This window comes from Rhyacophila brunnea, unplaced genomic scaffold (assembly GCF_057557595.1).
Source record: "Rhyacophila brunnea isolate RB1 unplaced genomic scaffold, BYU_Rbru_1.0 scaffold_10, whole genome shotgun sequence".
Lineage (NCBI taxonomy): Eukaryota > Metazoa > Arthropoda > Insecta > Trichoptera > Rhyacophilidae > Rhyacophila > Rhyacophila brunnea.
The window spans coordinates 40,738,306-40,765,782 of record NW_028232752.1 but is presented as its reverse complement, the minus strand read 5'-3'; the positions used below and the strand labels follow the sequence as shown (position 1 = coordinate 40,765,782).

The 27,477-nt window shown below is 32.0% G+C and overlaps 1 protein-coding gene across 3 annotated transcripts in view; it reads left to right on the top strand.

The window, feature by feature from the left end:
• LOC147079196 (uncharacterized) overlaps positions 1 to 27,477 on the top strand; it is a 454,759-nt gene that overhangs the window by 174,689 nt on the left and 252,593 nt on the right. For all 3 annotated transcript variants that reach the window (XM_085954516.1, XM_085954520.1, XM_085954528.1), the window contains one exon: positions 15,383 to 15,436. In XM_085954516.1, coding sequence (XP_085810642.1) covers positions 15,383 to 15,436 — 54 coding nt within the window. The remainder of the gene's footprint in view (positions 1 to 15,382; positions 15,437 to 27,477) is intronic.

Sequence of the window (27,477 nt, the reverse complement as noted above, 5' to 3'; positions counted from 1 at the left end):
CAGATATCATTAATCATTACTTGTTTTATAAAAATAATCCCGACAGCCTAAGAAACAAGATGATTCTTTATCCCCCATGTAAATGGTAGTATTATTTATTACCTACTTTATTAGCCTTTGTGCAATTTCTAATCTGTATGGTGCAAATGAAAAACGGTTCCCGGACAATAGACTTAATCTTTCTTTATTGCCAAATAAAATAATAAAGTACACTATTATTATTTGATGTTGCCGTTTAAAGAACTTTGCACATTAAGATTCAAGTCACTATCGTTGGTCTTCACATATTGTGATCCAAATAATTAACCAATCAATGAGTGATAAAACTTCGTCGGTGGTGTAAAATGTGATAGCTGGTAGTGATAAGAGTGATAAGATAAGTGACATTGTACCTATAATAAATAGTAATAGTTAATAATTGAAGCATTGTAAATTTAACCGTAAATATTTTATAATTTTGTCATAGGTTCACAAATTATGCAATCTGGTTGTATCTTACCCTCTATAGTCTACCTGATGTAATTTCTCAACACTATTTTTCGAAATATGACTTTTACTTAGTCATTCGATCAAATTAAACCCGTGTCCCATACTCTGGATTCAAATAAGTATGTAGGTAACAGTGGTGAAGGGTGACTTTTAGAAAGTGGTAGGAGTAGAGATCTGAGAAAAACAGCACACTTGTCAGGTATACCTACTTACGAGAAATAAGAAGATAATACGATATTACTACTAATGAATAGGTAGACACTAATGACAACGACACACTAATTCGATGAAACTTCAAAAACTCACTGACGACATTACGTATTTTTCAAAACATTTATTCACATCAAAAATCATTAGATAAAATTTCCTTTTATTTTAGAAAATAATCTATAATTAATAATATGCGATTAAACGCCATAGATTATTTTTTTAATTAGGTACCTATCTAATTACTAATTATTTTGGACAAAGTGAAACAATATTATGCGCGAAGCTTTTAGGTTCTGCGATAGGAGCCTACCATATTTCATACTGACGGAGGTTACGTGGTTTTAACTAATATGAAAACAAACCCTCCCACATAAACCCTTCCATAATCAGTAGGTAGGTACATTGGAATAAATATTTTATGAATTTGACTGAAGACTAACGGATTTAGAGATGAAAAAACTGCCAATACTCCACAATGGTTTTGATTGATTGATAGTATTTTCAACATTATAAAAAGATTAAATTTATTTAGTTAAATACAGTTTTAGAGTAATATTCCAGGAATCGAAGACTTAAGCCAATTGATAAAATATGGGAGTCCCTACGAAAGAGAGACCAAAACTACAACAAGTTAGAAGTAGGATGCTATGGTATCGAGGTATTCTGATCGGCTTGATGTGTGACAGTATTAATCAGTTCTAGGTAACTTGTGGAAAACCACTTCGAAAAGTAGGTAATACATTGTATTGAAATTAGCGTCTCATCTTAAATTTAATAAATGTCACATTTATAAACACGTATAAATTACCGCATTGGCAATTGAGCTAAAGATTCCGTTAGTTTTGAATGCTTTATACTTTGAACATATTATGTTTCCGACCAGTTTACACGTCTTGAATTGAATAAATGTTTTCGTTTAAGGTACCGGACACATGAAGTATCAATTATAAAAGAAAATTCACTTTCATATTAGTACGGTTAGGTTTATGAACCGCCCTTGGGTAATTCATTGAAATATAATTTGTAAGATATTTAAACCGCCCAATTGAGTTTTCGCTGAGCGGACGCACTCATACAAAAGCGACTCACCAGTTTTTGAATTTATTTGTCGAGAGAAAAGGCATCGATACTTGCAAGTAAATTTAGATCTAACCGAATTACGATACGTTAAAAGCCCATATGCCGCATACAGGTAGACAATACAGAATTTTAGATATTTTACGGGGCTAAGCCATAATAATCTGTACACGTTGTAGTGAAAATGTATAAGTATGTCATGTGTATGGTACCTAAAATCCTATAAATCAATATTTTATAACCAAATAACATAATATTATATCAATACCATAAAATAATATTACTGTAAACATCACCTATATAGATTTAAAAATAAAGCCATATTTTGGTATATGAGACAACCGTTGTTATAGCACTTTTACAAGTTAATGTACATTTAATTTTTATCTTGCATTATATTATACTAAAACATATTCGGTAAACTTTTCATTTGAGTTTGCAATTTACTCATAATTTTGGTGAAATTGCAACATTTAGTGATCTCTATTTGCTATTATGTTACCTACATATTTTTTATGATAATTTTCTAATAATTATGTAATAATCAATTAAGGTCCATTCATTCCCACGAAATTGATACTGTTTTTAGTGGTATTCTAATATACATCTTTCGCTTGCGGGGCGAATCCGTGATTAGATACTCATTAACCATAATAATATTCTTTGTTTTCCACCGCGTGTACTTCTTCCTTCTTTCCTCGACGCTTCAAGCTCGTTGCCACAGAAAAGATAATAACTTCTGAGTTCCCTGCTCGTAGCTGAGACCTTTATGAAGAGATATGTCGAGGAAAAAAAGGAAGAAGTACACACGGTAGTAACACAAGAATCTATTACGATAAAAAACAACCGTGAAAGTCTCAAAAATTGTAAAGCTATTAACCCAAGTTCTTACGGATGATTTCTAATACTTTTTTTTCAAATTTTGACCACCATAAAAATAGTAGTACAAACTACGATTCTGTTTGATTAAATTTACTGAAAGGCACTGTTTGATTACTGATTTGTATAACTTTAAATTTGAGTGATATGTAATATAAATTGAAGGTTAGTCACCACATTTCAATTCATAAAAGCGTATTGTAATAGTTTTAAAAGTATGAAACGTAATCATTTTAATGCTTTAATAAACGTTCGCTTGTCGTGAATTGAATTATATTCCCGGCAAGTAGTTAGCTACGTGAGGAGAATTTATGCATCAACTTTTTGGCATGGAAGGCATTTCCTTACCATACATACACGAAGGGATATTTTTAAATGTTTAATATAAAAATAATTTTCTCGTATTTTGTATTTTACTTTTCACGTATTTCCGCCGAACTTTACCAGTTCGTCAATCCAGCGGCTTTTAGGGTGACCCTGTGGCCGTTTCGTACCCATTGGGTACCATTGGATGACGGCATTTGTCCAGCGGCCGTCCTTTCGGCGAGCAATGTGCCCCGCCCATCTCCATTTCAGCTGTTTGGCAACGTCTATTACATCGCGTACTCTTGTCTGCTTCCTAACCCATTCGTTTCTCTTACGGTCCTTTCGCGTGATGCCCAACATGCACCTCTCCATTCTTCGCTGTGTGACTCTTAGCCTTTGGACATCTCTCGTGTTGAGGGTCCACGTCTCGCAGCCATACGTGAGCATGGGTAGCATACATTGGTTGAACACCCTACGCTTAAGACATAATGGTAGGTCACTCTTGAAGATACTATTCAGACGTCCGAAAGCACTGCTCAATGCTCAGCTTAACAAAGGCACTTGACGAAAAAATACTAAATTTGCAATTTAAGACAATCTATTGATAATCAGGTAATTATGTATAATAATTATCAATATAAGTATAGGTATCTAAAAACGAACAGTTTATTATTTTTTAAATCAAAAATAAATATATATATATATATAAAAGCGTTTTAAGGGCGATTTTTTTATTAAAATAAAATAAATGCGACTGTAAACTGAAGTTTTTATAGAGTCAAATTGGATTTATTGAAATTGATGTTTGTTGAAAAATATGGTCATGTGAGATAATAATTGATGTACGAATCTACATTAGCAAAATGGCGACTGGCTACGTTTTTCTCGAAACCGATAATGAAATCTTCTGAATTAATTATTATACAGCTTGTCTTAAAAATGCATTCAATCTTTTCAGTATGTTGTCAGTTGCCAGTGCAAAGGACCCAATTATTTGGGTGAATGGCTAACTGGGTTCATATATCCTTTATTATTTATGATGGTAGTGGAGAAGAATTTGGAATTCTACCAACTACCCACTTAAATGCTATCTCAATCATCAAACAAATATACTCACCGTGCAATTGTAATTACCTCGATTGTATTGTAGAATTCATTTAAAACGGTACTGTTAAGGGGTATAGACCAACTTATTTTATTGATAGCATTTGCAATCAAAGGAATTAAAAAATTCTCAGTGCTTTTAATATGAAGAAAATAAATGCTTTTGTTATGCCATTGTGAAAATTGAATAACACATTCAAGTAAAGTTCGCGACGCCTATGTCAGTAATTGTCATCAATTCAATCATCCTCAAAGTGTAACCTTAGTCGGTTTTGGTCAGCTCGAAGCAACAATCTTCGACGCGGACAATAAATTTTAAATTGGCTATGTGATGTGACGATACATATTATTATCAAGAATGCTCATATAAGAAACACATCGACTAAAATTTTCGTCGCGAAAAACATAGTGCATTATAATGACGTGGCTTAGACGAGTGAATATAGAACAGAATATATTGTTCAAATATTATCGGTTTTTGGGTAAAACATTCATTGAATGATTAATAATCAACTTCAAACTACTATTTAAGTTAAGTGTACCTAAGTTCATTAAAAACTGATACTTTTTATTTCTAATCCCGTTACGTTTTATATGATAGACAGAAACTGTTATTATTATTTATTGAGTACATTTACTTTAATAATAATATATACATCAATTGTTTATTAAATAGATAATTTCCTTATATTGTTATGCCTAAATCCAGACGAAGATAAATACATCATTCCGTAAATAAAAAAACATAAGTAGTATAAAAATGATTTACATACGTTTCTATAAATATATTTGAAATATTTGTTATACAAATGACAGTGATTTTTTGTATTCTGCCTCGGATAGAGAAACATGTGCAAGCATATTGAAAAACAAGCAAGTGTCGTCATTTTTTGGGAAAAATTTTATCCACAGAATAGATTAATAAGATGGAAATAAAAATTCCATTGTCATAGACCAAGATTTTGAACTAAAGTACTTTATAACGGTCAGGCCATAAAACCCAAATAAAACAAAACGCGCCGACTGTCCTCAAACATTGAATGCATTTTACATCTACGCTTTAATGCATATTATTATGATACAGAAGTAGTAACTATTGATAATAACGTTATCTTTTAATATATGTTTAAGTCTTCCCATATTTACCCACACTCGAAATCCTATACCAATAATTAAATTAACTGCAAGTGATTTTGCATTGCAGGTCAATTTTAAATAAACTTTACACTACACTTTATCGTGAATACAATTTATCTTAAATAAAGTTAAACAGTCAATTTTTTAAATTATCTAATTTGATACTTATTGTCAAAATCACTCCCGAAACTTGAATCCGTTTTGAATGGTTAGTATTGTTTTATTAATTACTACACACATTAATCATTTCTAACATTAATCATGGGAGGCTTTTGTACCTAAACCAAAGCATTCACTTTATAAAGCAAATGTAGGTATAACTGAAAGCGAAAAGACACACTGCGTCAATTGTACAATTTGTAGGTACTTACATACATAAATAATCAGTCAAATTTATAGATTCATCATTATTTATAAGTTTTAGATAACTAATCGATACTTAACTAAAAAATCACGCTTGTCATATCCATATATTACATAATTTTTTGTGGCTACCAATTCACTCAAATCAAGTGTTGTAATACATACCTACTAAATAATGTTCGTAAAACACCATTTTCTACAGTACAGAGTTTTTAAAGGTGCCACCTGTATTGTTATTTATGAAAAGGCGTTGTATTAATTCAAATTAAAACACAATATTATGTAGTACCTAGGTACTTTTTCACATAATTTTATAATCATCAGAACCGGTTTCGTCAGCTACAATGGTACATTGACTAAGTTTCACAGTGCTCCATTGAAGCGGATAACACCTGTTCTAATGGTTATTAAATTTATATGGAATAATTACTAGATAGACTGATAGAGTATACGCTTCATAACTTTGCACTCCGACTCTAGGATGAAAATGATGTACTTAAGTATATTCTAAAAATATTTTTTTACATAATTATATTACCTATTTATTTATTTATTATTACAATAATTATATTAATACAGGTGAACATCATTTGATCTGATTTTATGCGAGGCAATCAGACAAAGAGGCGTATCAGTGTAGTAAAAAGGCCAAAAAAGTGCCAAGTTATAAAACGTATACTTTAGGTTCCTGCATGTCAATCAATACAGTCTAAACAATGTGAATATTATTAATTATACGTTTAAGAGTTATCTTAGAATATGTAAAAAATTAAACCAATGATATGTAACCGCTTATAAAAAGTGTGCGCAAAGATTTTCTTTTCTATTAATACTAATATCATATTATATTATGAATAGTATTTAAAATATAATCATTGATCACTGTTCGGCTTATCAAAATCCTTGGATTAAAATACACGTATTTAAATATATGTAATACATTGATAACATTATGAATATGGATTGAATCTCTGGTGTTTTCCGGAATGTATAAACTATATTTAGAAATCAAAGCTTTAATCCTGTTCTTAATCGTTTATATATTATGACACCTATTATTTATGACATGGATATTATTATAGCAGAATAAACCTATAGATAGGTATATAACCCCTTATGTTTCAACCCTTATTTGCTTTAAGCTGTATGTAAAAAGGATCGTTCTCCTGCAATTCGAGTTTAGTATTCTCGATTTCGGGATTGGTGATAACATAATATGAAATTTTATATAATATATATTTTTTACGAATAATACAGAAAATTTTGCACTTAGAAACTCTTATTTTATTATTGAGTCGGGAAAACATTTCATAGCAATTGAGTGAAAAAAGTCGTCGAATTCGTGATTACTGATTACACATTGAAAAACAACTGGTATTTGTTGACCACAGCCGCACATTCGATCCAAGTAATAAAAAGATTTTCAAGTACCTAATACCTACACATTTTATTTTTTTATAAAAAATCTATGTTTTTTTTTTTAAATAAATAAAACATTGTTAATTAGTCAAAAATCTTTCCCATATATTGGAGAAAACTTAATAAAGTAAAATTTTATTAATTAACATTATCATAAAAAACGTAATCATCATCATCAGCCGGGGTTAATCCACTGCTGGATGAAGGCCTCCCCAAGCTTTCTCCAACTCTCTCAGTCCTGTGTCGTTCGCTGCCACGTATTTCCGCCGAACTTTACCAGTTCGTCAATCCAGCGGCTTTTAGGGCGACCCTGTGGCCGTTTCGTGCCCCTTGGGTACCACTGGATGACGGCATTTGTCCAGCGGCCGTCCTTTCGGCGAGCAATGTGTCCCGCCCATCTCCATTTCAGCTGTTTGGCAACGTCTATTACATTGCGTACTCTTGTCTGCTTCCTAACCCATTCGTTTATCTTACGGTCCTTTCGCGTGATGCCCAACATACACCTCTCCATGTCTCGCTGTGGAGTAAGATAAAATTAATAAATTTACAATTTATAACGTTTTTTCATTGTAAGTTTATCTTTGACTTTGAATAAAAAAAGTTTTTTTTTTAACATTTCTAAATCCTACGTATTTATTGATTAAAATTTGTAAATTATTATAAAAAAATATCTCAAATTACGAGCTACGTATTGCTTATGGAAGGTTCACCCTATGATTGTTTATTTTTTGACTACATTCAAATGTCGACTAAATAATATGGTTAGGCTGTGAAGTTTGCATGAATCGCTACAACATTCGATTATTTCGGGTTATATTTGGTCCACATTGTTTACTTCTGATACAAAAAAATATCGTAAGATTTGTGTTCAATTCGATCATTATAACTTACATATTATATAATATGATAGATAGTACAATCTAATGTAATATTTTAATTTCAGTATTCCCATAATGATAATATAACTGCTGCCAGTATAAAACATGTTTAATAATATAGCGGTTAAGAATAAATTTTGTAAAATTATATTTATCCATGGTTGACTTTACTTATAAAATTTATAATCTATGAGTGCTTAAATAGTGTGGTTGGATATTAATTATAAACGTTATTTGCATTGTCATGGTAATTGATATGAATTAAGTACCCATATAATTGGATATTAAGAAACAATGCTTCATAAATTACTGGTTGAATACCACTGTGACACACAGATTATATATTTTTATTTTCAGAAGAAAATCAACAATAATTTATAATCTGCTTATCTCAAATCGTTTACTTGATAGATACAAACTGTTTCACAAAACATAGGGTGTTTATTTATAAAAAAACGCATAAAAATATTATAATTGACAATAATAATTATTATTGCCTTACTAATTGACACCACCGTACAAAGATATAAACATAAACTATACATATTAGAGTGGAGACGTGTGAAAACTAAATCAAATACTTTTACGCGAATTTACATAATACACCTTTAATAGAATGTAGAGTTAATTTTTAAACCACATTTATCTGTATTTATCTGTTTACAAAAAAAAATAGATAATATGAATATACCCAGATATCTATGCTAAGGATTTCTACGAGGACTCTTTCATTATTTATTTAGACGATGCGCCTATCTAATACGTCGATATCAACTTTATAATATAACGATCTTAAAAATCATCCTCAAAATGTGCTTTATAGTTCAACATATAGATTTTTTATGTTTAGGGATCATTACTACGAGTAGTAGTAATGATCGTAGTAGTAGTTATAGTAGACGACTGTGTTTCGTCTTAGAAATGGCTAATCTCTAATACAGTAATTTACAAAACAAGACAGATCCATTCACAATAAATTTAATAATTTATGGAATTTACTGTTTAAGTGAATTTAAAATTATATTTAATACACTGTATAAAAAAAATATCATATGCAAAAGATGCGGGCAATGGCAGTTCGAAGTTTACTACAACTGAATTTGCAATGAATAATTTAATCACTCTTGGTCTTTTTCTGTTTTACTTTCATATAAGTACTATTATTTAGGTTCTTCAATATTAAGGTTTTTGTTTATAACATTTTAATTAAGTTTTCTTATGTTGTGTTTGCTTTTACGACGGCACTTTGACTGAAAAATATCAAATACATTCAAAATTTTGGATTTTTTTAAATATTTTACAAATTGCACGCTGTATAATATAATATAAAGAATTTGTAATAAAATCACTTATCAACTTAGTGGTCCTTATTAAAAAAATATATCAAACATCAAGAGATAATTATTACAATACTAATGTTACCGTACGTGAAATAATTACCCCATTTTTTTGGAAAAAAAATAATGACTGAATTAAAAATATAACCGCATAATGCACTGGCACAATAGAATACCTACGTATGTTTTTTTAATATCATTATATGTGGGTTAATTTGTCATAATAAGAACCCCGTGCCTCTTTTTATATGTACCTTGCAGCGTGAAGATCGCTATTGTATCACCATTGTAGGTTGATGAAAATAAATATCGACGGCTTTAATCGAGTCGAGTTGCATATATTTATGATACATTATATACCAATAATTATAAATATGCTTGATATCATGGAAATAATGTAATACACACCTTTCCACTTCTTAATAGTTTATGTTTCAGACTTAAATAATAAACAGTACTATTAATTAGGTAGACATATAAAATTCTATAAATATTTTTTGGCTGACAATGGTAGGTTTTTTTGTATACCGTTATTAACAGTGGATTATCTCAGTTATCCTAATATTGCTTACAATTTTAATTAATGCAACTATGGCATTTTTTTCTTTTAAGTAGCCTTTTCTCAGTGAATCATTATGTAGGTATAGCTTTCAGTAGGTAATCGATTAGCATAATGCTTATCTCAAAATCGATTTTTTTTCACTTTGTCTCACTGTTTTTCAGGTAGCGATATACACGCACATATATATATAAATATATCTATTTGGCATGTCATCTATATTTTGTGATGATTTAATATACCGGGTTATCCAAGTCATTATACGAATTTCACAGTCCTGTCATTTGTTATAATTATGTCAAATATTTCGCGCGTATTTTTTGACATAAAAAAAATATATCGAATTCCGATTCAATGTATACCTATAAATAAATTATGCGATTAAAAATAATATAATCTGGTACATTGATAGTGATGCGACAACACTGGAATTCGCGCATCGCTAGACATCTCATTATCAACTCGCTGAAGATATCGCCTCAGTATCAGTCAATCGAATAAATCAAAATGACTTTCCATCTATTCCTGAAAAGACGCATTAGTTTAGTAAAAATAAAAAGTTTGCTTATATTCGCTCAGTGAGTGTTAAAAATGAGTGCTGTGAAGTGTTTTTAGTTCTGTGTTTGTGCATACGTGCTGTGTATAATATCATAATAATTTGTTTGTTTTTCCAATTGCAAAGGTGAATATCTGTTTCATCACACCGGCAAAAAGATGGTGTACGCAAAGACAAGTGACCTCGCCAAGGTTGAGAAAATCAACCGTGACCAAAGTATCTTCAATGCCGGTAATACGACACAAGGTGAATTAACGCCGTGCTCTTAATTTCGCGTCTCACTCGATCAGTTTTTATTTCAAAGGTGTTATTATTATGAATAACTGGGTAATCGTACCAAGGTGTGCGGTGGATTGTTTTATGAAAAGCAATGGTGCCCTTGTTAGCCCTTTGGAAAATGGCGCTAAATTATTGCTCATAAGGATGTAATTATCACTAGCGTGGCCGTAATAAAAAATGTTGTATGCCAAATTGAATTATCTTTCCTATATGACTTTGGCCCATATAACAAATTTATTTATTTTTTCATAAACAAGTATATTCGTTAACTGTCGTTTAAATCTTTGCCGTAACTTACAACTGCCTCAGAAACAAACCTTATTACAAAAAAAAAAAACTAGAATAAAGCTTGGACCCACAACATGGGCTATAGAGGCGGCTCTCGTGGTGCAGTTCGTAAGGCGCTTGCCTTCCACTCGAGAGTTCCTGGGTTCGATTCCCGGTCAGGACTCTATTTGACAATATTTATGTGTTTTTCTCAAAACCTGGGTGTTTGTGATTGTTCAAAATTACTAACAACCACCTTGTATGAAAAAGCAAGGACATGGTTATTAATAATTAAAAAAAAAAAAAAAAAACATGGGCTATATAGAAAACGATAAGTTTAACTAACGTGAGGCTCCGCGGCAAGGGTCTAGGACGATTTGGCACCGCGAACTGGCCTCCGGTAATTGGCCGCCGGTACAATCGGACGCCGGCCCAATTGGACGCCGACCCAATTGGCCTCCGGGAGGATTGGACGCCGCACAGTTGAATTAAATGCGCAAAGGAATAGACGTACGTTACGATTTGTTGGAGTAAATAAGCAAGTCAGTTTAATATGCTTCTATCTTCTCAGTAGTTGTACCTTATACATTTCGCGCTTGACACATTTTTAATATAGATTGAGAATAATTATTATGCCTAATGATGTTTATTAAAAGAAAATAATTCTTCCCTCGCTAAAACTTAAAGATGTGCATAATCAATTAATGGATTGTCTATACATGGGTAGTTATTTATATTTACAACAAATATTAAAAATAATGTTAGATTATTGCGCAATATCGCAAATATCATATAGCATATATCAATAGCGCATATTAATATACTTGGTAAATTATTTTGGGTATTTTGTATTATAAATACCTACCTACTATTATCGAACCGGTTTTTATTATGTTTGCTTTGGACATACAATTACTTTTTTTAAGTTTTCATTTGTAGATTCTAATGGATTTAAGTTTTGTACTATTCTATTTAAGTCGTTTTTCGCGACCAGGGTTTCGCCTTTCGGTATCTTCAGACGCCGTGTACACTCACCAAAGGTAAACACACACTGACAGTGGTTACAAAGGCAAACACACAGTGTGACACCAGTGTGTGTTTACCTTTGGTGAGTGTACGGTGAGTGATGCCGAAAGGCGAAACCCGGGTCGCAAAAAACGACTTAAATGGAATATAGTACACAACTTAAATCCATTAGAGTTTAAATTCAAATTCCATCAAGTACCTTCTTAGTATTAATATTTCATTTGTTGGTTAGATGATTTATTTATTGGAAATTAAAGATATTTTTAATGGGGCGGTAAATCCGTGTATGCTACGTCTTGTTAAAACTTCTAATTGCCATTAAAACGATATAATTAATAATGACGTGCACTCAGCGGGCCATTAGTATTATTGATTTTACGACATACCTATTATTATTATTTTGTCGTATTCTCAATAATATAATACAATCAAAACATAATAAATAAACTAAGTGTACATAATCTGAGGTAATTGGTAATTATGTAATCAATACAGCGGACGGAATTATACGCGCGGGAATTTATTTGGTTCCGCTGACAAAACTATATACTAATGACGTTCGAAAAAACTTTCGAAATCGAGCAAAAAAATAATGCGTGTGTGACAAAAATAAAAATTTGATGAATTATGAGTGATAAGGGAACGTAGATTCATCTACCCTCAATTGGAAAGTTTTCGGCCAACCATGCAACTCTCTATTCAATTGAACCTACCGCGAGTTGCTGCTATTATATAGTCGACCGCAAGTTCGGTGATTTATTAAAATAATAATCTGTTCTCACACAATCAATACCAAAGGTAAGGTATTTAACATTAATACCTTATTTCCTATCAACAATAATTATAAATGGTACAATTTTGCTAGGATTTTGAAAAACATCACCATGTTGAAGTTGTGTCGAGTTTGCATATGCGAGTTGATGGTGACATGTGCGCTGAACGCAAGCGATAAACGCAATGGTTAAATTGTGACTATTCATTGTCTCTTTTGGAAAATCCCGGTAAATTATTGATACCAAATCACTTATTAATGGCCTCTATTAAAATAAAATGTGCCGCTAAATTGAACATCCTTGGAAGACGATGTCGGTAACTAATCACTAATCAATGATCAAATCATAAATATGATCACATTTTTGTTGCTCAAAATAATACGAGCTCAATATTATATATTATATATATAGGTAAATAAATCAATTATCTTAAGATTAAATGTAGTTATCTATTCATATCAGTCATCTTTCCATGTGCTTTGTAGTTAATTATATTATTGATAGCAATTAGGTTAGACAATAATGATATGTTTATGAATTTAATCAATTATAGATAATCAATTTGTTATCATTGATATAATTCAATTAGTAATTTCTCAATAAATAACAATAAGTGTTATACAATACAAATATTCAGGAACCGGCTACATAACCCTTATCACCATTATTTCCAGATTCCAGATTCACTGCAACACGTCATATCGTATCCCTAGTCATTTTTATCATACGGTATTGGTTTTTGAGATTGGATTCTGATGGAAAATTAAATAAGATTTGGTTCCGGAATTCGACTCCATCAATCAAAAATCGGAACCCCGTTTCCGCTTCGTTAAAACCGATATACTTACCTTACTCCGCGAACGACCCTACCAAGTTACAGGTGTGTTAGGATAATCTATTGTAGTTTTAAAAAAATAATAAGTAGCTGTCTATTATTTTTTCAAGATATTCTTACCAGGTAGACTATAGAGTCTTTATTGACATCGCAATCACCTTATGTATAAGCAAATTATGAAAAAAAAATTTAATATAAATGATACTATGATAGTATGTACTTATGTATTTTTTTAATAACTGGCAACAAACAGCATGAGTATTGACGATGAAAAATTAGAGAATAAAATATTACAAAATTAAGTTGTTCAGATATAAATAAGTTCAACTATCTTACATGGAGGCGTTATTGAAAATAGATTTTTCTACAAAATAAAATAAAATTTAAAACGCTATTATTTTCAATAAGATTGATTTTTTACATACAATATTAAATAGGTGTAGGTACCTACACTAAAACCAAGAATTATTAAATAAATTACTCTTTGTCATCAAATTACATTTGAATTATTTATTTACTCGTATGGCTACCACAAAATATCGACATCAACACAAAATCACGTTATCAAAAAACATTTATTACAGAAATGTGCATTTAGAGGGAGCTTCATTCTATGAAGCAAAGTAGGTGCTTTATCATAAGAGTTTATTTTTGTAATTAAATAAATATTTATATTTTTCGATTCATATTGATTAATTAAAAGACATTTAGATATATGATTGAAATAAATTGTACCTATTTAATTGCGTAATTTGGCCGTCTACTTCGTTGCAAATCCTACTGGTCGAATGTTTCGTCATTCTGTCACTACATATCCGTAGCAGCACCACACTCCCATTTAATGGAGGTCCATAATATGTTCTTCTAATCAATTCAAGTTAGTTTATTTGATCAAATAAAACGAAATCGTTATATTTTTTACTCTCCAATAAAATCGAGCTATGAAAATATAGCATAACAAAACTAGGTTAATTAAATTGTTTTAATAACCTGGATTAGTTTACTGTTTAATATCCTTATTTTAATGTTGTTTATAACAGAATAGATTAATCATAAACTTATATAACAAAAAAACAATTAAATATCATGTGAATCGCTAGAATAATATAATTTTATTGTTTACCCGTAAAATTTATTAAGTTTTACCATAGCACGATGTTATTCTTTTGTTGTAATGATAAAAAATACCCTTTAACCAGTTTTGTATGAAAAGAAGTAATTGTGTACGCAGGCCTGGATTTTATGTAGGTTTAAATGGGCCCATAATCAGCAGGGATCCCGCAGTATTAAAAAAACATAATTACGATGGGGATTTTTTTCTCAGATTGCCATAAATTAAAATGGTTATTTATGCAACACTATTGGTAAATATCGGTTTGGTTTACTTCCTCTAATTTGAATGAAGTCTGAAATGTTAAATTAAATATGTTTTGAGCTGGTAGATATTACGTGACGTCGAACAACAAATCAAGAAGTGTATTTTGCACACATCAACTGATGTCTTCTTAAACCCATCCCTATAACTCTAAGTATGCATCCAGTCCCCCTCCAAGTGTTTTGTCTATGTATTTAGTTAAGTTTTCGACAATGTAATTCAATATAAATATTTTGTCTAAAATATAGCACAGTCGACACTACCGGTTATAATAATTATTATAATCTTTATTTAAAAAATGTTATATGCAAAGCTGTTACATGTTTGGCATTAATATGTATCTATGTGGCGATGTAAAAACTAGGTACCTACTACCTACTAACACTTTACCATGATTCATGATCACCTCAATTATTATACTTACTGTATGTATATCTACTCATGATAAACGTATAAGCGCATGAACATAAGGATCAATGAAAATAAAAATTAATGTGTGACTGTTTGTTGCAGGAATGGCGGCCGATGGGTCGACTACGGACATCACGGGCCTGCTCAATGACACAAGTTAGTAATTTTGCAATCAGCCACCACAATTTTCCAATAAACTCAGGACCACATGAGCACATGATCGACGTGATACATTGTTGTGTACCGCTAAATTGGTGCACATGTTGTGCACGGACTCCCTGCCTCATAAATCGCCATGATGCCGATCCAAGTCCAATTCTTGAAGATTATAAAAAAAATCGGCAGGGAAAAACATCAAACAAAATATTCACAATAAAATCCGTGACCTTTTTTAAAATGTGTTAAACTGATAAAGGGTTTGAAATTTTAAATACTTTTTGAAAACCAAAAAAAAGAGTTAATTAACATACTTATTATAAATACTATCATTATTTTAATAATTCGGATTTGCTTTTCCATTTGGGATTTACAACCATTGAGAATTATTATACTAATAGCAAATTCTAATTGAAATAAGTTTTTTACTAAGTATTCCATTGAATTTGAGTAATTTTTTGCAACCCGGGTTTTGCCTTTCGACATCAACAAACACTGTGCGCACACACCAATGTCAAATATACACTGACAACGAATACATTTACTTCTTGTTTATATTGTAATTTAATACTAGAATTATTCAAAAATCAATCGATTTTAAAAATCTTGAATTTTCGATAAATCATCACAATTTCATACACATTTCTTACAAATTTCACCTATGAACATAAATTGCGCCACAGACACATTTTGATTAATTGATTCATACATTTTTTACATATTGCGCGATAGCAACAATATAATATTTCGAAATTGACATGCTTTTAAACGGTGAAAAATATATCATAAAATTAAACTATTGTTGTTTATAAGGAGGGTAGCATTTTAGGAATACACGACATCTTTTAATTTATTAAAAGCACCCCAACCAGGCCGAATACCTACGACGTTTCGTTCCTTTGGCTATTTTATCTGGCCAGAGATAATCATAATAATATTGTTTTACTTCTTCGATGATCGTATATTCCAGGATTGTTGGTATTTTTTGTGGTTGAACATTACTTTTGGTTTTTTATAAACATCTATAGTTAATAATAGGTATACCTACCTGCTTATATTTTTTATATAATATGAATAAAGAAGGTGTATTTTAATCGAGGTGGTAAAGGCATGGTACAGCTGTCGTTATATTTTTTAACTTACGACGTTCCGTATGAACTAGTTTATTCAGTGCAAAGTGGTTTGTCAAATAGGTAAGTACATTCGTTATCGCAATCAATATAAATAGGCCAAATAGTTATATATTATTATGTTAAATATAGTCAACATTAAAGTACTTACTACTGACATAAAAATGAAACAGTCAAATAGTTATATATTGAAAATAGAATAAATTTCATATCGCGTGATAATATTCGCTGCGTCTAAAATGGGGGGGGGGGGGTTATTTGGATTGATTAAGTGGTAAAGTAAAATTAATATTTTGTGATAGGTATACTTAGCATATTGGAATGGAACCACGGTGGCTTGTTTATAGCAGACTGGAATTCAATCCTTAGAACGCTGAGAACCCCTTAAATATTTTGAAATTGGAACTAAAACCCTTTGTTTCAAAGTTTTAGAACCCCGAACTGAAACCAATTAAAACCCCTTGTGACTAATGACATATGCGTTTGATATTTTTGTAGATTTTTCATCTAAATATTATACTGAGTAGGTACCTATTAAAAAGCAATTAAAATTTGGTAATATAAAATATTGCTATAGGTATAATGTTTATCATTCACTGAGATAGAGGATGTGTGATACCCGTGCCTTAATTTCCTCTTACCGTTGCGCAGAAAGCTTTTTGAAGTTTTGGAGAGTGGTAGATCACTGCCAGTTTTGATATTGGATAGTAGATCATAGTCTACACTCTACAAGTCTACACCTACACTCTATTTGAAGTTTCGAGCGCTGTAACCAACCAACTAAACAGACTTATTCATCGTCTGGACCTCATGACTAAGGATTACGGCTCGGATAATTTGGTCGCCTGACAGCCTTCTCCCCAACTTGCCTCTATCCTCACGGTATTTTGCATCACATAATTTAATAAATAACGAATTCATATTTCACATTGTTTTTTTGTTCGTTGTTAGTTTATATTTTACTTTAGGTATTTTGTTATTAATTGAATATTATTCTTTTTAGTGTTTTTAGATAAGTACTGATTGATCAAATTTCAAGCATTATTTTTTCTCTAGTTCTCTGGTATTGCTAGTAGGCGGACCCATTCATGAAATACATAATATTAGATAACTCATATTTCTAATAATAAGGAGGTGGGGTATACAGGTATACTGCCCCCATAATCAAAAAGCCAAAGTAACATTTTGAGATAATGACACATTTACGTTTCTTCAACTTTTCTTAAGAAAATTTCAAATAATGTGGATGAATCTTTTGATTTATGGTATAATTATATTATAGTTGTTTTTAAAATCATTAAACTTACATACAATATCATTTAATATTTAAAATCAGTACCTACATATTTGTTTTTTTATTTCATATTGTGAATATCTGTTTCATAAATAAAAACACAGTATGTCACTATTCATAACAAAGAAACCCATGTGATACCTACTTTGTTTTTGCTTATGATTCTTGATCAAACTACACAGTTCTATGCAGTAATGCAGTATTGCATATTAATCATTCAAGACGTACCTAGATATCTATTTAATTTTTGTATGTATATTTTAATATAAATTATTTACTATTAATTTATTACACATTAAACAGTGGTATATCATTACAAGTAATTTAATATATACAAATATAACTAGACATTTTTGTAAACCTTTATTAACTCATTCGACGCGGATGACACGGCTGCCGTGTCCCCGTTAGGCGGCCGATCGATTCAATTAACATGTTATTTAAATACGGTCATTAAAAAGTAATTAAAAGGTCCGCAGCGATTGTGTTAATACATTCACTGCTGAGCTGTTAATTAATTTTTAATTAGCACATTTAAATAACACGTTAATTATATCGATTGGCCAGGTAACTCAAACGCGACAGTCGCGGGCTTAGCACCCAATGAGTTAAACATGGAATTATATTAGTTTACAAATACAAGTAGGATATAATGATAATTTTAAAACCTATAAAACATCAGTTTGTTTACATATTTACAATAGAAGCTTTTGTCAAAAAGTGCATTTCATACTCTATGGCAGCCTATGGAATCATTGTCGTGAGACTTTCTATATTTGAAGAATTTATATCCCTAATTGCTTTAACATTTACAATATTTCCATGTATGGCCTGTGTTGATTAATTTTTTTACTTTTAATTTGATAGCTAGATGCGAAGTCACTCCAATTGAAAAAAATGTGGAAATGTTATTTCATTCGTCGAGACTTTCCCCGAATTAGCTTTTAGCTTTATAAATGAAATAATGTTTTTAAACAACGCGCAAGTCAGAGTTAGTATTAACGCCATTCACAGTTTAAATAGTATTTGAGGTTATGCGGAAAGAACGTTTTTGCGTCGCGTAGCTGCCTGTCAAAAATATCATGCGCCATAGACAAAAACACCGTATGCCATTGTTAATAAGCATAAAAGCAGTATACTTTCAAGTCACACTGGGTTTTTGCTTATGAATCTATATATACTGTGTTCTTGTTTATAATAACTACCATTTACGCGAAAAAATGAAAAACAAATTATGTCGATTCTTATACTGAAATAAATTTTATACTGCTATTAACTGCATGTCAAATGGTTCAGATTTTCACGTAGAGCATTATCCGCACGCTAACTCAATTTGTGATTTTTGTCGAAAAGCTGCCTTTTTTCTTATGGGGGCAGTATAGTCCACGCACTCTACAGAGACATTGTTGTACGCTAAAATTGTATCGCATCTTTATTGGTATTATTTGTGTGTATGCATTAAGGCCTATAATAAAACCCTACTTAGAACCACCTGCAATTATTACCTTATCACAATTGGTTAGGCGTGAAGTGCAGGAGCGTAAAGGGCGGAGTTTCTATTGTTACTGAGAGTGACTCGTCACAAATATGTCATAAACACATTCTTTGCAGTCGTCTACAGTGTGTTCATGTAGTGATTGTTATTGAAACGATTTTTCATACTGAATTATAATGTTCCGTTTAATTAATCATAATATTAATGCCCAAACGAAGGAACATGTATATAATATACCTAATACATACATAAAAAATAATAACGAAATGTGTAGTAAAAGTAGTGTTGTGACAGAAGTTTTGGATGCATCAGGAGTTGGTTTAAGAACGGTTTGGTAGTATTTTAAGAGAAAAACAAAAAACAGGTACCTTTTCGAGTCCTAAAAAGAGGGTAGTTAAAAATAAAATAAAACGTATTGATGATTTTAATAAATCTGTTGTTCGACGGTGTATTCACGACTTTCATAAAAATCATAAAACTATTGCAACACTGAAAAACATTCATGCAGTGTTGAAAGAAGATATTAATTTTAAGGGTGGAATTACGTCATTTAGGAAAGTTATGAAAGACATAGGATTTAGATGGAGAAAAACAGAAGACAATCGGAAGCTGCTCATGGAAAAAAGTGACATAGTTTTCAAAAGAATTGAATATTTAAGACATAAGAACGGATGAATTGACCAGTGAGACTATAATCCACACCGCAGATACCTCTGACGAAGACGATACGGATTCGCACACAGACAGTGACTCAAATGGATGACATTAACGATTACCTTCAATAAATTACGTTCTTCCTATTATTTATTTTACTTTAATAGCATTATACTTATAGTTGAAAATGCCATTTGTAATTGTTCTCCGAAGTCCTAATGCTAATATGTATAATTAATTGACATTGCCAACGAAACTATGTATTTCCGGTATTATAATTGTCTTTAATTGTTTAGTTCTCTATAAATTTAATTTTAATTAAGGCTGATTCATAAATTCCAAAACATTGTATATTCCCAATCCCAACTAAATAAATAATAATACACAATAATAATACACATTCAATTGTAAGTATCAGTAAGTAAATAATATATAGGTACCTATGTTCTAATGTACGCATTTTTATTCCATATTTTATTAAAACAATAAGTCATAAAAATATGCTTATTTACCGTAATACTTCATGCACACCCTGTGTCAATACTACCAAAGAGCGCCAACACAACTGCAAATCGTTTTTAGCGTACAACAATGTCTCTGTAGAGTGCGTGGACTATACATTCCCTGTTCTGCTTAGATTTTGACATTTATAAAATAAAAGGTCAAAACTAGAGAGTAAAAATGTTAAAAGGGGGATCCTATATATGCAAAAAAAGAACGTAGCGGAAAAATAGGAAACTTGCAATTTGAGATTTTTTTGATAATTTACAATTTCAATTGTAATAATATGTAGGTATCCGAAACTTACAATTGTAAAAAAAATGTTATAAAATTTAAATTTGTTGCAGGGTCACATCTTATTATTACTTACTTTATATTTTATGGTCATTTATTTATTATTAAAATTTAGTTTATTAAGTTTTCAAATTTTTAACGTTTAGATTTTTGACTACGAGGGTAGCCGTTGACATTTCGGGAATAACAAACAAAAACGAATTTTTTATCAATGAAAACAGTTTTATTGTTTTTCAAAATATTCTCCACGACAATTTATACACTTTTCTATGCGTTTGAACCAATCTGAAAAGTATTTTTGCCACTTTGTAGAAGGTAACTCCAAAACATGGTTTTTGAATGCATCAACCCCCTTCTTCTGGTGTAGAAAATCGTTGACCACGCAATTTATCTTTGACTGTCGGGAATAAAAAGAAATCATTTGGTGCCAACTCGGGGCTGTACGGCGGATGACCCATCAATTTGATATTTTGAGTGCTCAAATAGGCGCTTGTTTGACCCGATGTGTGAGAGAGCTCGCATTGTCTTGATGAAATATGATTTTACGCCGACGGTTGCTTTTCACCAAAAAACTCATGGAAAACAAATGGTTGTGTACTATTCAGAATTGACTGTTATAAGATTCTCTAAAGGTACAGTTGCGACATGGCCCGTTTTTTAGAAAAAAAACAGGCGACCATTTGCTTCGAAGTGCTTCGAGCGCGAGCAACTTTTGTTGTTTAAACTCATTTTGGAAGACCCATACGGTCGACTGCTGTTTACTTTCGGGCTCATACGTATAGATCCAAGATTCGTCACCTGTAACAATCTTATAAACGATTTTTGAAGCACCTTGATCGTATTTTTTGAGCATTTCTTTGCACCAATCGACAAGCGCCTCTTTTTGTGCGATTGTCAAATTATGCGGGATCCAACGCAAATATAGCTTCCTTACGTCTAAATGTCCATGCAAGATCATAATTACATGCTAGTGTTACTAATGCCCAGAGATGCGTCATTCTCACGGTGTGTCACATGACGATCTTGCATTATCAGTTCACGCACAGCATCGATGTTTTCTAGAGAAACAACTGATTTTGGGACGACCTTCACGCGGCTCGTCTGTGAACGAACGACAGCCACGATAAAATTTGCTAAACCAGCGATATACCGTAGTTTTTGATGGTGCTTCAACTCCATATAAAACATAATACCCCGTTTACACGTGCACTGATGTACTGTGCACAGAAAGAAAATGTATGGGGAAACATATTGTATTATCCTGCAGTTGGCAAGATTGCGTGCATAAATCAAACAAGATTGGAAGATTCCAAATTGTGACGATTTATTGCACGCAAGTAAGATTATTTTCGATCTGCGCCTGCGCAGTAGAGCGAACCTACCGTTAAAAAACGAACTACGCATTTTGATCTCCGATTTTCAATACGATCTATCAGACAGTTAGTAGTATAAAATGACAAACTCGCGTCTCGCTTACTCTTGAAGAATGAGATTGGAGAGACAGTCAGCACTTTTACGTATAAACAGTTATTGTCATACCATGACCATGACCATGGCCCCCACAAGCGAGGGGACTGACAGAGCCCTAGCCCGGGGGCCCGGCGAGGCGAGTCGACCAGATAAGTGAGATAAACACACATCACAAATTTACTTCACTAGTAAAAAAAGCAATTTCCCACAATAACATTATTATTTTAAATTATGTCATTGTACGATACAATTTTTAATTGTGAATCAATACTCGACAACTCCATAATTCAAATGGATGTATTAAAATATACAAAAACACTAAATATAAACATTAATTTTACCGCGTATACACATTTGGAAAACGATACTGTGTAGAGCGCAACACAGCCTATATCCTTAGAGATATGTAAGGGGGCCCGCCAAAGATTCTAGCCTGGGGGTCCGCTTCAGGATGTGGGGGCCATGGTCATGACAGTTTAAAATAAGCACAATTGCCGACAGTAATTCCATGCATTTGTACAGGCGCTATTAAGTTCAGCGATGTCGACGATGTCCAAGTCGAAAGTTGTTCAAAAATAATCGCACGAAAATTTTCACGAGTTAATTCCATTTTCTGGCCGAGATAAATTTTTCAAATGAATTTAAAAAAACTAAAAGCGCCCGATTGTTACTTTAGCCGTTAAAAATGTCTTCAAAATACAGAAGTCAAATTGCACCTAGCAACACCAGTGTTGCAAATTCCCGAAATATAAACGGCTACCTAGGTATGTAATTCATCGTTTTAATGTTTTTTATATTTATTTTAAAAAACATAGATTTTTATAAAAATATAAATGTATATAACTTGAAATCCTTTTCTATATATTTTATTAATATGAATTATAATATACCTAATCTGTATACTTACCATATTATAATGTTTATTATTATAAATTAATTAATTACATAATAATATTCTCATTGTCTTCATCCGCCTTCATTAATGCTACAACTGCCATCTAACGATGAATGTTAAAACTATTATTATAAAGATTTTCTGTATCGGTCATCTACGAACTAAGATTCTCATTATTATTATTACGATATTATAATATTTATCATTTCAGCTCAAAAATATATATAATATATTAACTGTAAAATATATTGTCAGTAAATATAATAATTTCCTCGTTTTCACATTAAGTATTGTCATTGTATTTTATAAAACAAAATAATATTATTTTATTATCATTCATGCGACAGAAAAAAGAGTTTGCAAAGTGTTTCACAGGTGCCACTATACAATTTTTTCGTATTAGTTCATTTATTTGACAACAGGTGGTAAACTTTTAAGATATTTAATATTAATTTAGCGAAGAATATAAAATATTATAATATAAACGAAAATCTTTTCGGATATGTTGTCAGATGTCTCAGTTACGATTTCGCTGTGCTACAATATACAGTAATAATTATACACAATTATAATATTAATATTATTACCTAAATTACCATACCTAAATAAAATTTGATAGAAATAAAGGATTTCAAGTTATACACATTTATATGTTTATAAAAATCGATGTTTTTTAAAATAAATAGGCATAAAAAATATTAAAACTATGAATTAGTCTAAAATCTCTTAGGTGATGCTTAGAAAACTTAATAAACTAAATTTTAAGAATATGACCATAAAATATAATATGTAATAATAAGGTGCGGTCCGATTCAACAATTTCACATAGGTATCATTATATTTTTTGCAATTTTATCTTTGATTTAAAATAAAAAAATAATTTTCTTTTTAATGTTTTCAGATACATACTTATTAATTAACAAAAATGAAATTGTAAATTATCAAAAAAATGTCCTTCGTATTTTTCCGCTGGGTGTTTGTAAATTATAAACAATAGTTTCAACAAATGATCGTAGAGGGCCTTCAAAAAGGTACGACACGTCTTTTTTCTCAGTATCGGATCATTCAATTCAATACGTCTTTTATCCTTAGATGGAATAATATTGATTACAATGCAATCGATCCAGCGGCCTCTAGGTCTACCTTGTGGACGTTTTGTACTTCTTGGATACCACTGGATGACTAGATTTGTCCAACGATTGTCTCTTCTTCGAGCTATGTGTCCAGCCCATCTCCATTTAAGGCTTTTAATAAACTCTATTACATCGCAAACCCTTGTCTGCTTCCTTATCCACTCATTCCTCTTTTTGTCCTTTCGCGTTATGCCCAGCATGCACCTCTCCATACCACGTTGTGCTACTCTAAGTTTCTGGATTTCTCTTTTACTTAGGGTCCATGTTTCACACGCATATGTCATCACGGGAAGCACACACTGGTTGAACACTTTGCGCTTTAGGCACAGTGGAAGGTCACTTTTGAAGACATTATTCAGGCGGCCAAAAGCACTCCAGCCTAGCTTTACTCTGCGAACAATTTCATCAAATATACATCCATCTATAGATACTTGTTGTCCCAGATAGATGTAGCTTTTCACCTGTTCGAGCTGAGTGCCATTGATGAGGATCTCTTTTTGGCCTGCAAAGCAGTTGAACATGACTTTCGTCTTTGTTACATTTATTTTCAAACCTACTTTGTTGCTTACTTCAGCGAGTTCCTGCATTCTGCTTTGGAGGTCTTCTGAGTCTTGCGAGAAAATTACTATGTCATCGGCAAAGCGCAGATGACTCAGGTATTCTCCATTTATGGGGATCCCTTTGTCATTCCAGTCAAGTTGCCTGAATAAGTCTTCAAGGGTAGCTGTAAATAGTTTAGGTGAGATTGTATCACCTTGTCGGACTCCTTTGCTGATAGGAAATCTGCGCGATGGTTTATGGAGAATTACAGATGCTGTTGCGCTACTGTATATATTATTGAAAATATTTATATAGCGTCCAGGGATTCCTTGTTTTCTGAGTGCGTCGAGTATTGAACATTTCTTTATCGAATCAAACGCCTTCTCATAGTCTATAAAACCCATGCATAGTGGCAGTTTGTGCGGCATGAAATGATAAAGTTCTGCGGAAGTACGTGGCAACGCAATGCACAGGACCGAGAGAAGTGGAAGCAACTTGAAGAGGCCTTCATCCAGCAGTGGATAGATTCAGGCTGATGATGATGATGATGACAATGCAATATTTTTGGCATTATTACCATGGTAATTTTTTCGACAGTTTCGCTTTAGTTCATGGGTTGCCAACTCGCGGCACACTGGGTGTCAACTTGTAGCCCGTGGAGCAGTGAGAAAATAAAAATAATATCAATTGCTGCCGCTAGATGTGCTAATTTCGCAAATTGCACTGATGTGCATTTGGAAAACTGTTTGCGTGTAGGAACAACCTCACTCGATATCGATATTGATGCACATAGTTCTGGCACACAAAATCAAACATCTCACTAAAATTTATTATTTTATATTATTTTGTTTATTTTATATTATTTAAAAAAAAGTCTAATCTAATAAATATATTTGATTCTCATTTTTGTTTTATTTTATTAATATATTATATACCTAATATATATTTCTTTTTTGTTTTGTATAATAAAAAAAATCAGTTGTGCGGCCCGGTAGGAAATCTCATTTTTGGAATCTGGCCCGGCTGCTTAAAAGGTTGGCCAACCATGATTTTGATGAAGAATAATATAGGTAGGTACCGATGTAAACTAGAAATTAGTGTTTTGTTTTAATATTCGTAGTTAATTATTTGGCATTAAATTAAAAATAGATATAATACGTTTTTATTAACTTAATATAGTGCTGTCTCAGAAACATCCGACCGCTACAGTGCGATCACATGTGATTATATGTGATCACTGATCACACTGGGACATATCGCTCGGTTTGGACAGAGCACTCCAAGGTATGATTATGTTTTTTTATGTGGTTATTTTATAGAATACTTTTGTTATATATGACACTTAGAGTAAATACTGTACGGTGCTTGCTTGGCATAATAAGATGGTTTGTATGCGCCGTAAGGCCATCCGCTCACGTGAATACTCAAAAAAGACGAGAATGAACTCCAGTTCAATAGCGGCTCGCTGACGGCAATACAGGAATCTCTCAGTTTCAAAACGTCCGCGACCGAAACCGAAGAGACGCGACATGCTAGTCTCCCAGTTTCCAGTCACCCATAAAACAGTGGTACCAATATCAGTAGATTCGATGAAAAATAATATTTTCTTACCAAAATAGGTAGCACTGAACTGAACTAAACAAGTCATAACAAGTCAAGATGGTTACACCGATTTTTAATTTACAATACCTACGTGGCAGATGTTGAGAAATACTCCTGCCTGTATAATTACATGCTGCCAGAATATTCCCGTGAAGATATTACGGAAAAAGCTTAGAATGAAGTAGGAAAGACAATGGGTTCGACAGTTTGAGGTTATGAGATTATTAGGTTTCAGTAGCGCCGTGTGCGAAGCATCAGTCACTGGCCAGTATATGAGTTCCATCACCAACCAGTTCGTCAGATTTTAGTTTCTGCGCGAGCGGATGGCCTAAGATGCCATAAAAACGCGGTACCCTGCGGCGGTGTACGGTAACTTGTGGTAACTATCCTGAAGTGAAATTTGTCTGTATAGTGTATTATACAGAGTGACCTTGCGATAACCACAAGATACCGGGTTTTTGTGGCAACTTGTGGTTCATGTGTGTTGATGGCCTGGTAACTGTTAAAAAATAAATGTTTGGTGAAAAATCTACTAGCTACTATAAACAGTTATACCAACAAGTAATTAAACATGTTAATGATAGTCGCAGATTACTTACCAAATAGCTATAACTGGGCACTTAGCACTATATAAGTAGTTAGAATTTAGGTAACGAAAATAAGTCAATAAAGGTTTTCTAAATATAAGAGTATAGTACAGAATAGTATTCTTGATAGCGGTGTGAACTTCGAAATAGCTATTGAACCATTATTGAACACTATTGACTAATAAACTAAATTCATTTTTAGTTAACATAAAATGTATAGAATCATTTTGTAAAATGGAATTTTAAATGCCAACTCAATTAATACAGTATGATGGTGTTGATTGGAACTTGGAAGACACTGTCTGAAGACTCGAAAGGATAAGGCATACTTTATAAAAAATATGACGCCAATATATTCGTTGAATTTTTCATTCGCTGTTCAGTTAGGTACCTACTGATGGATTTGGTTAGACGCCAGTCCAGTGGCGTCGCATGCTTCTCGTAGT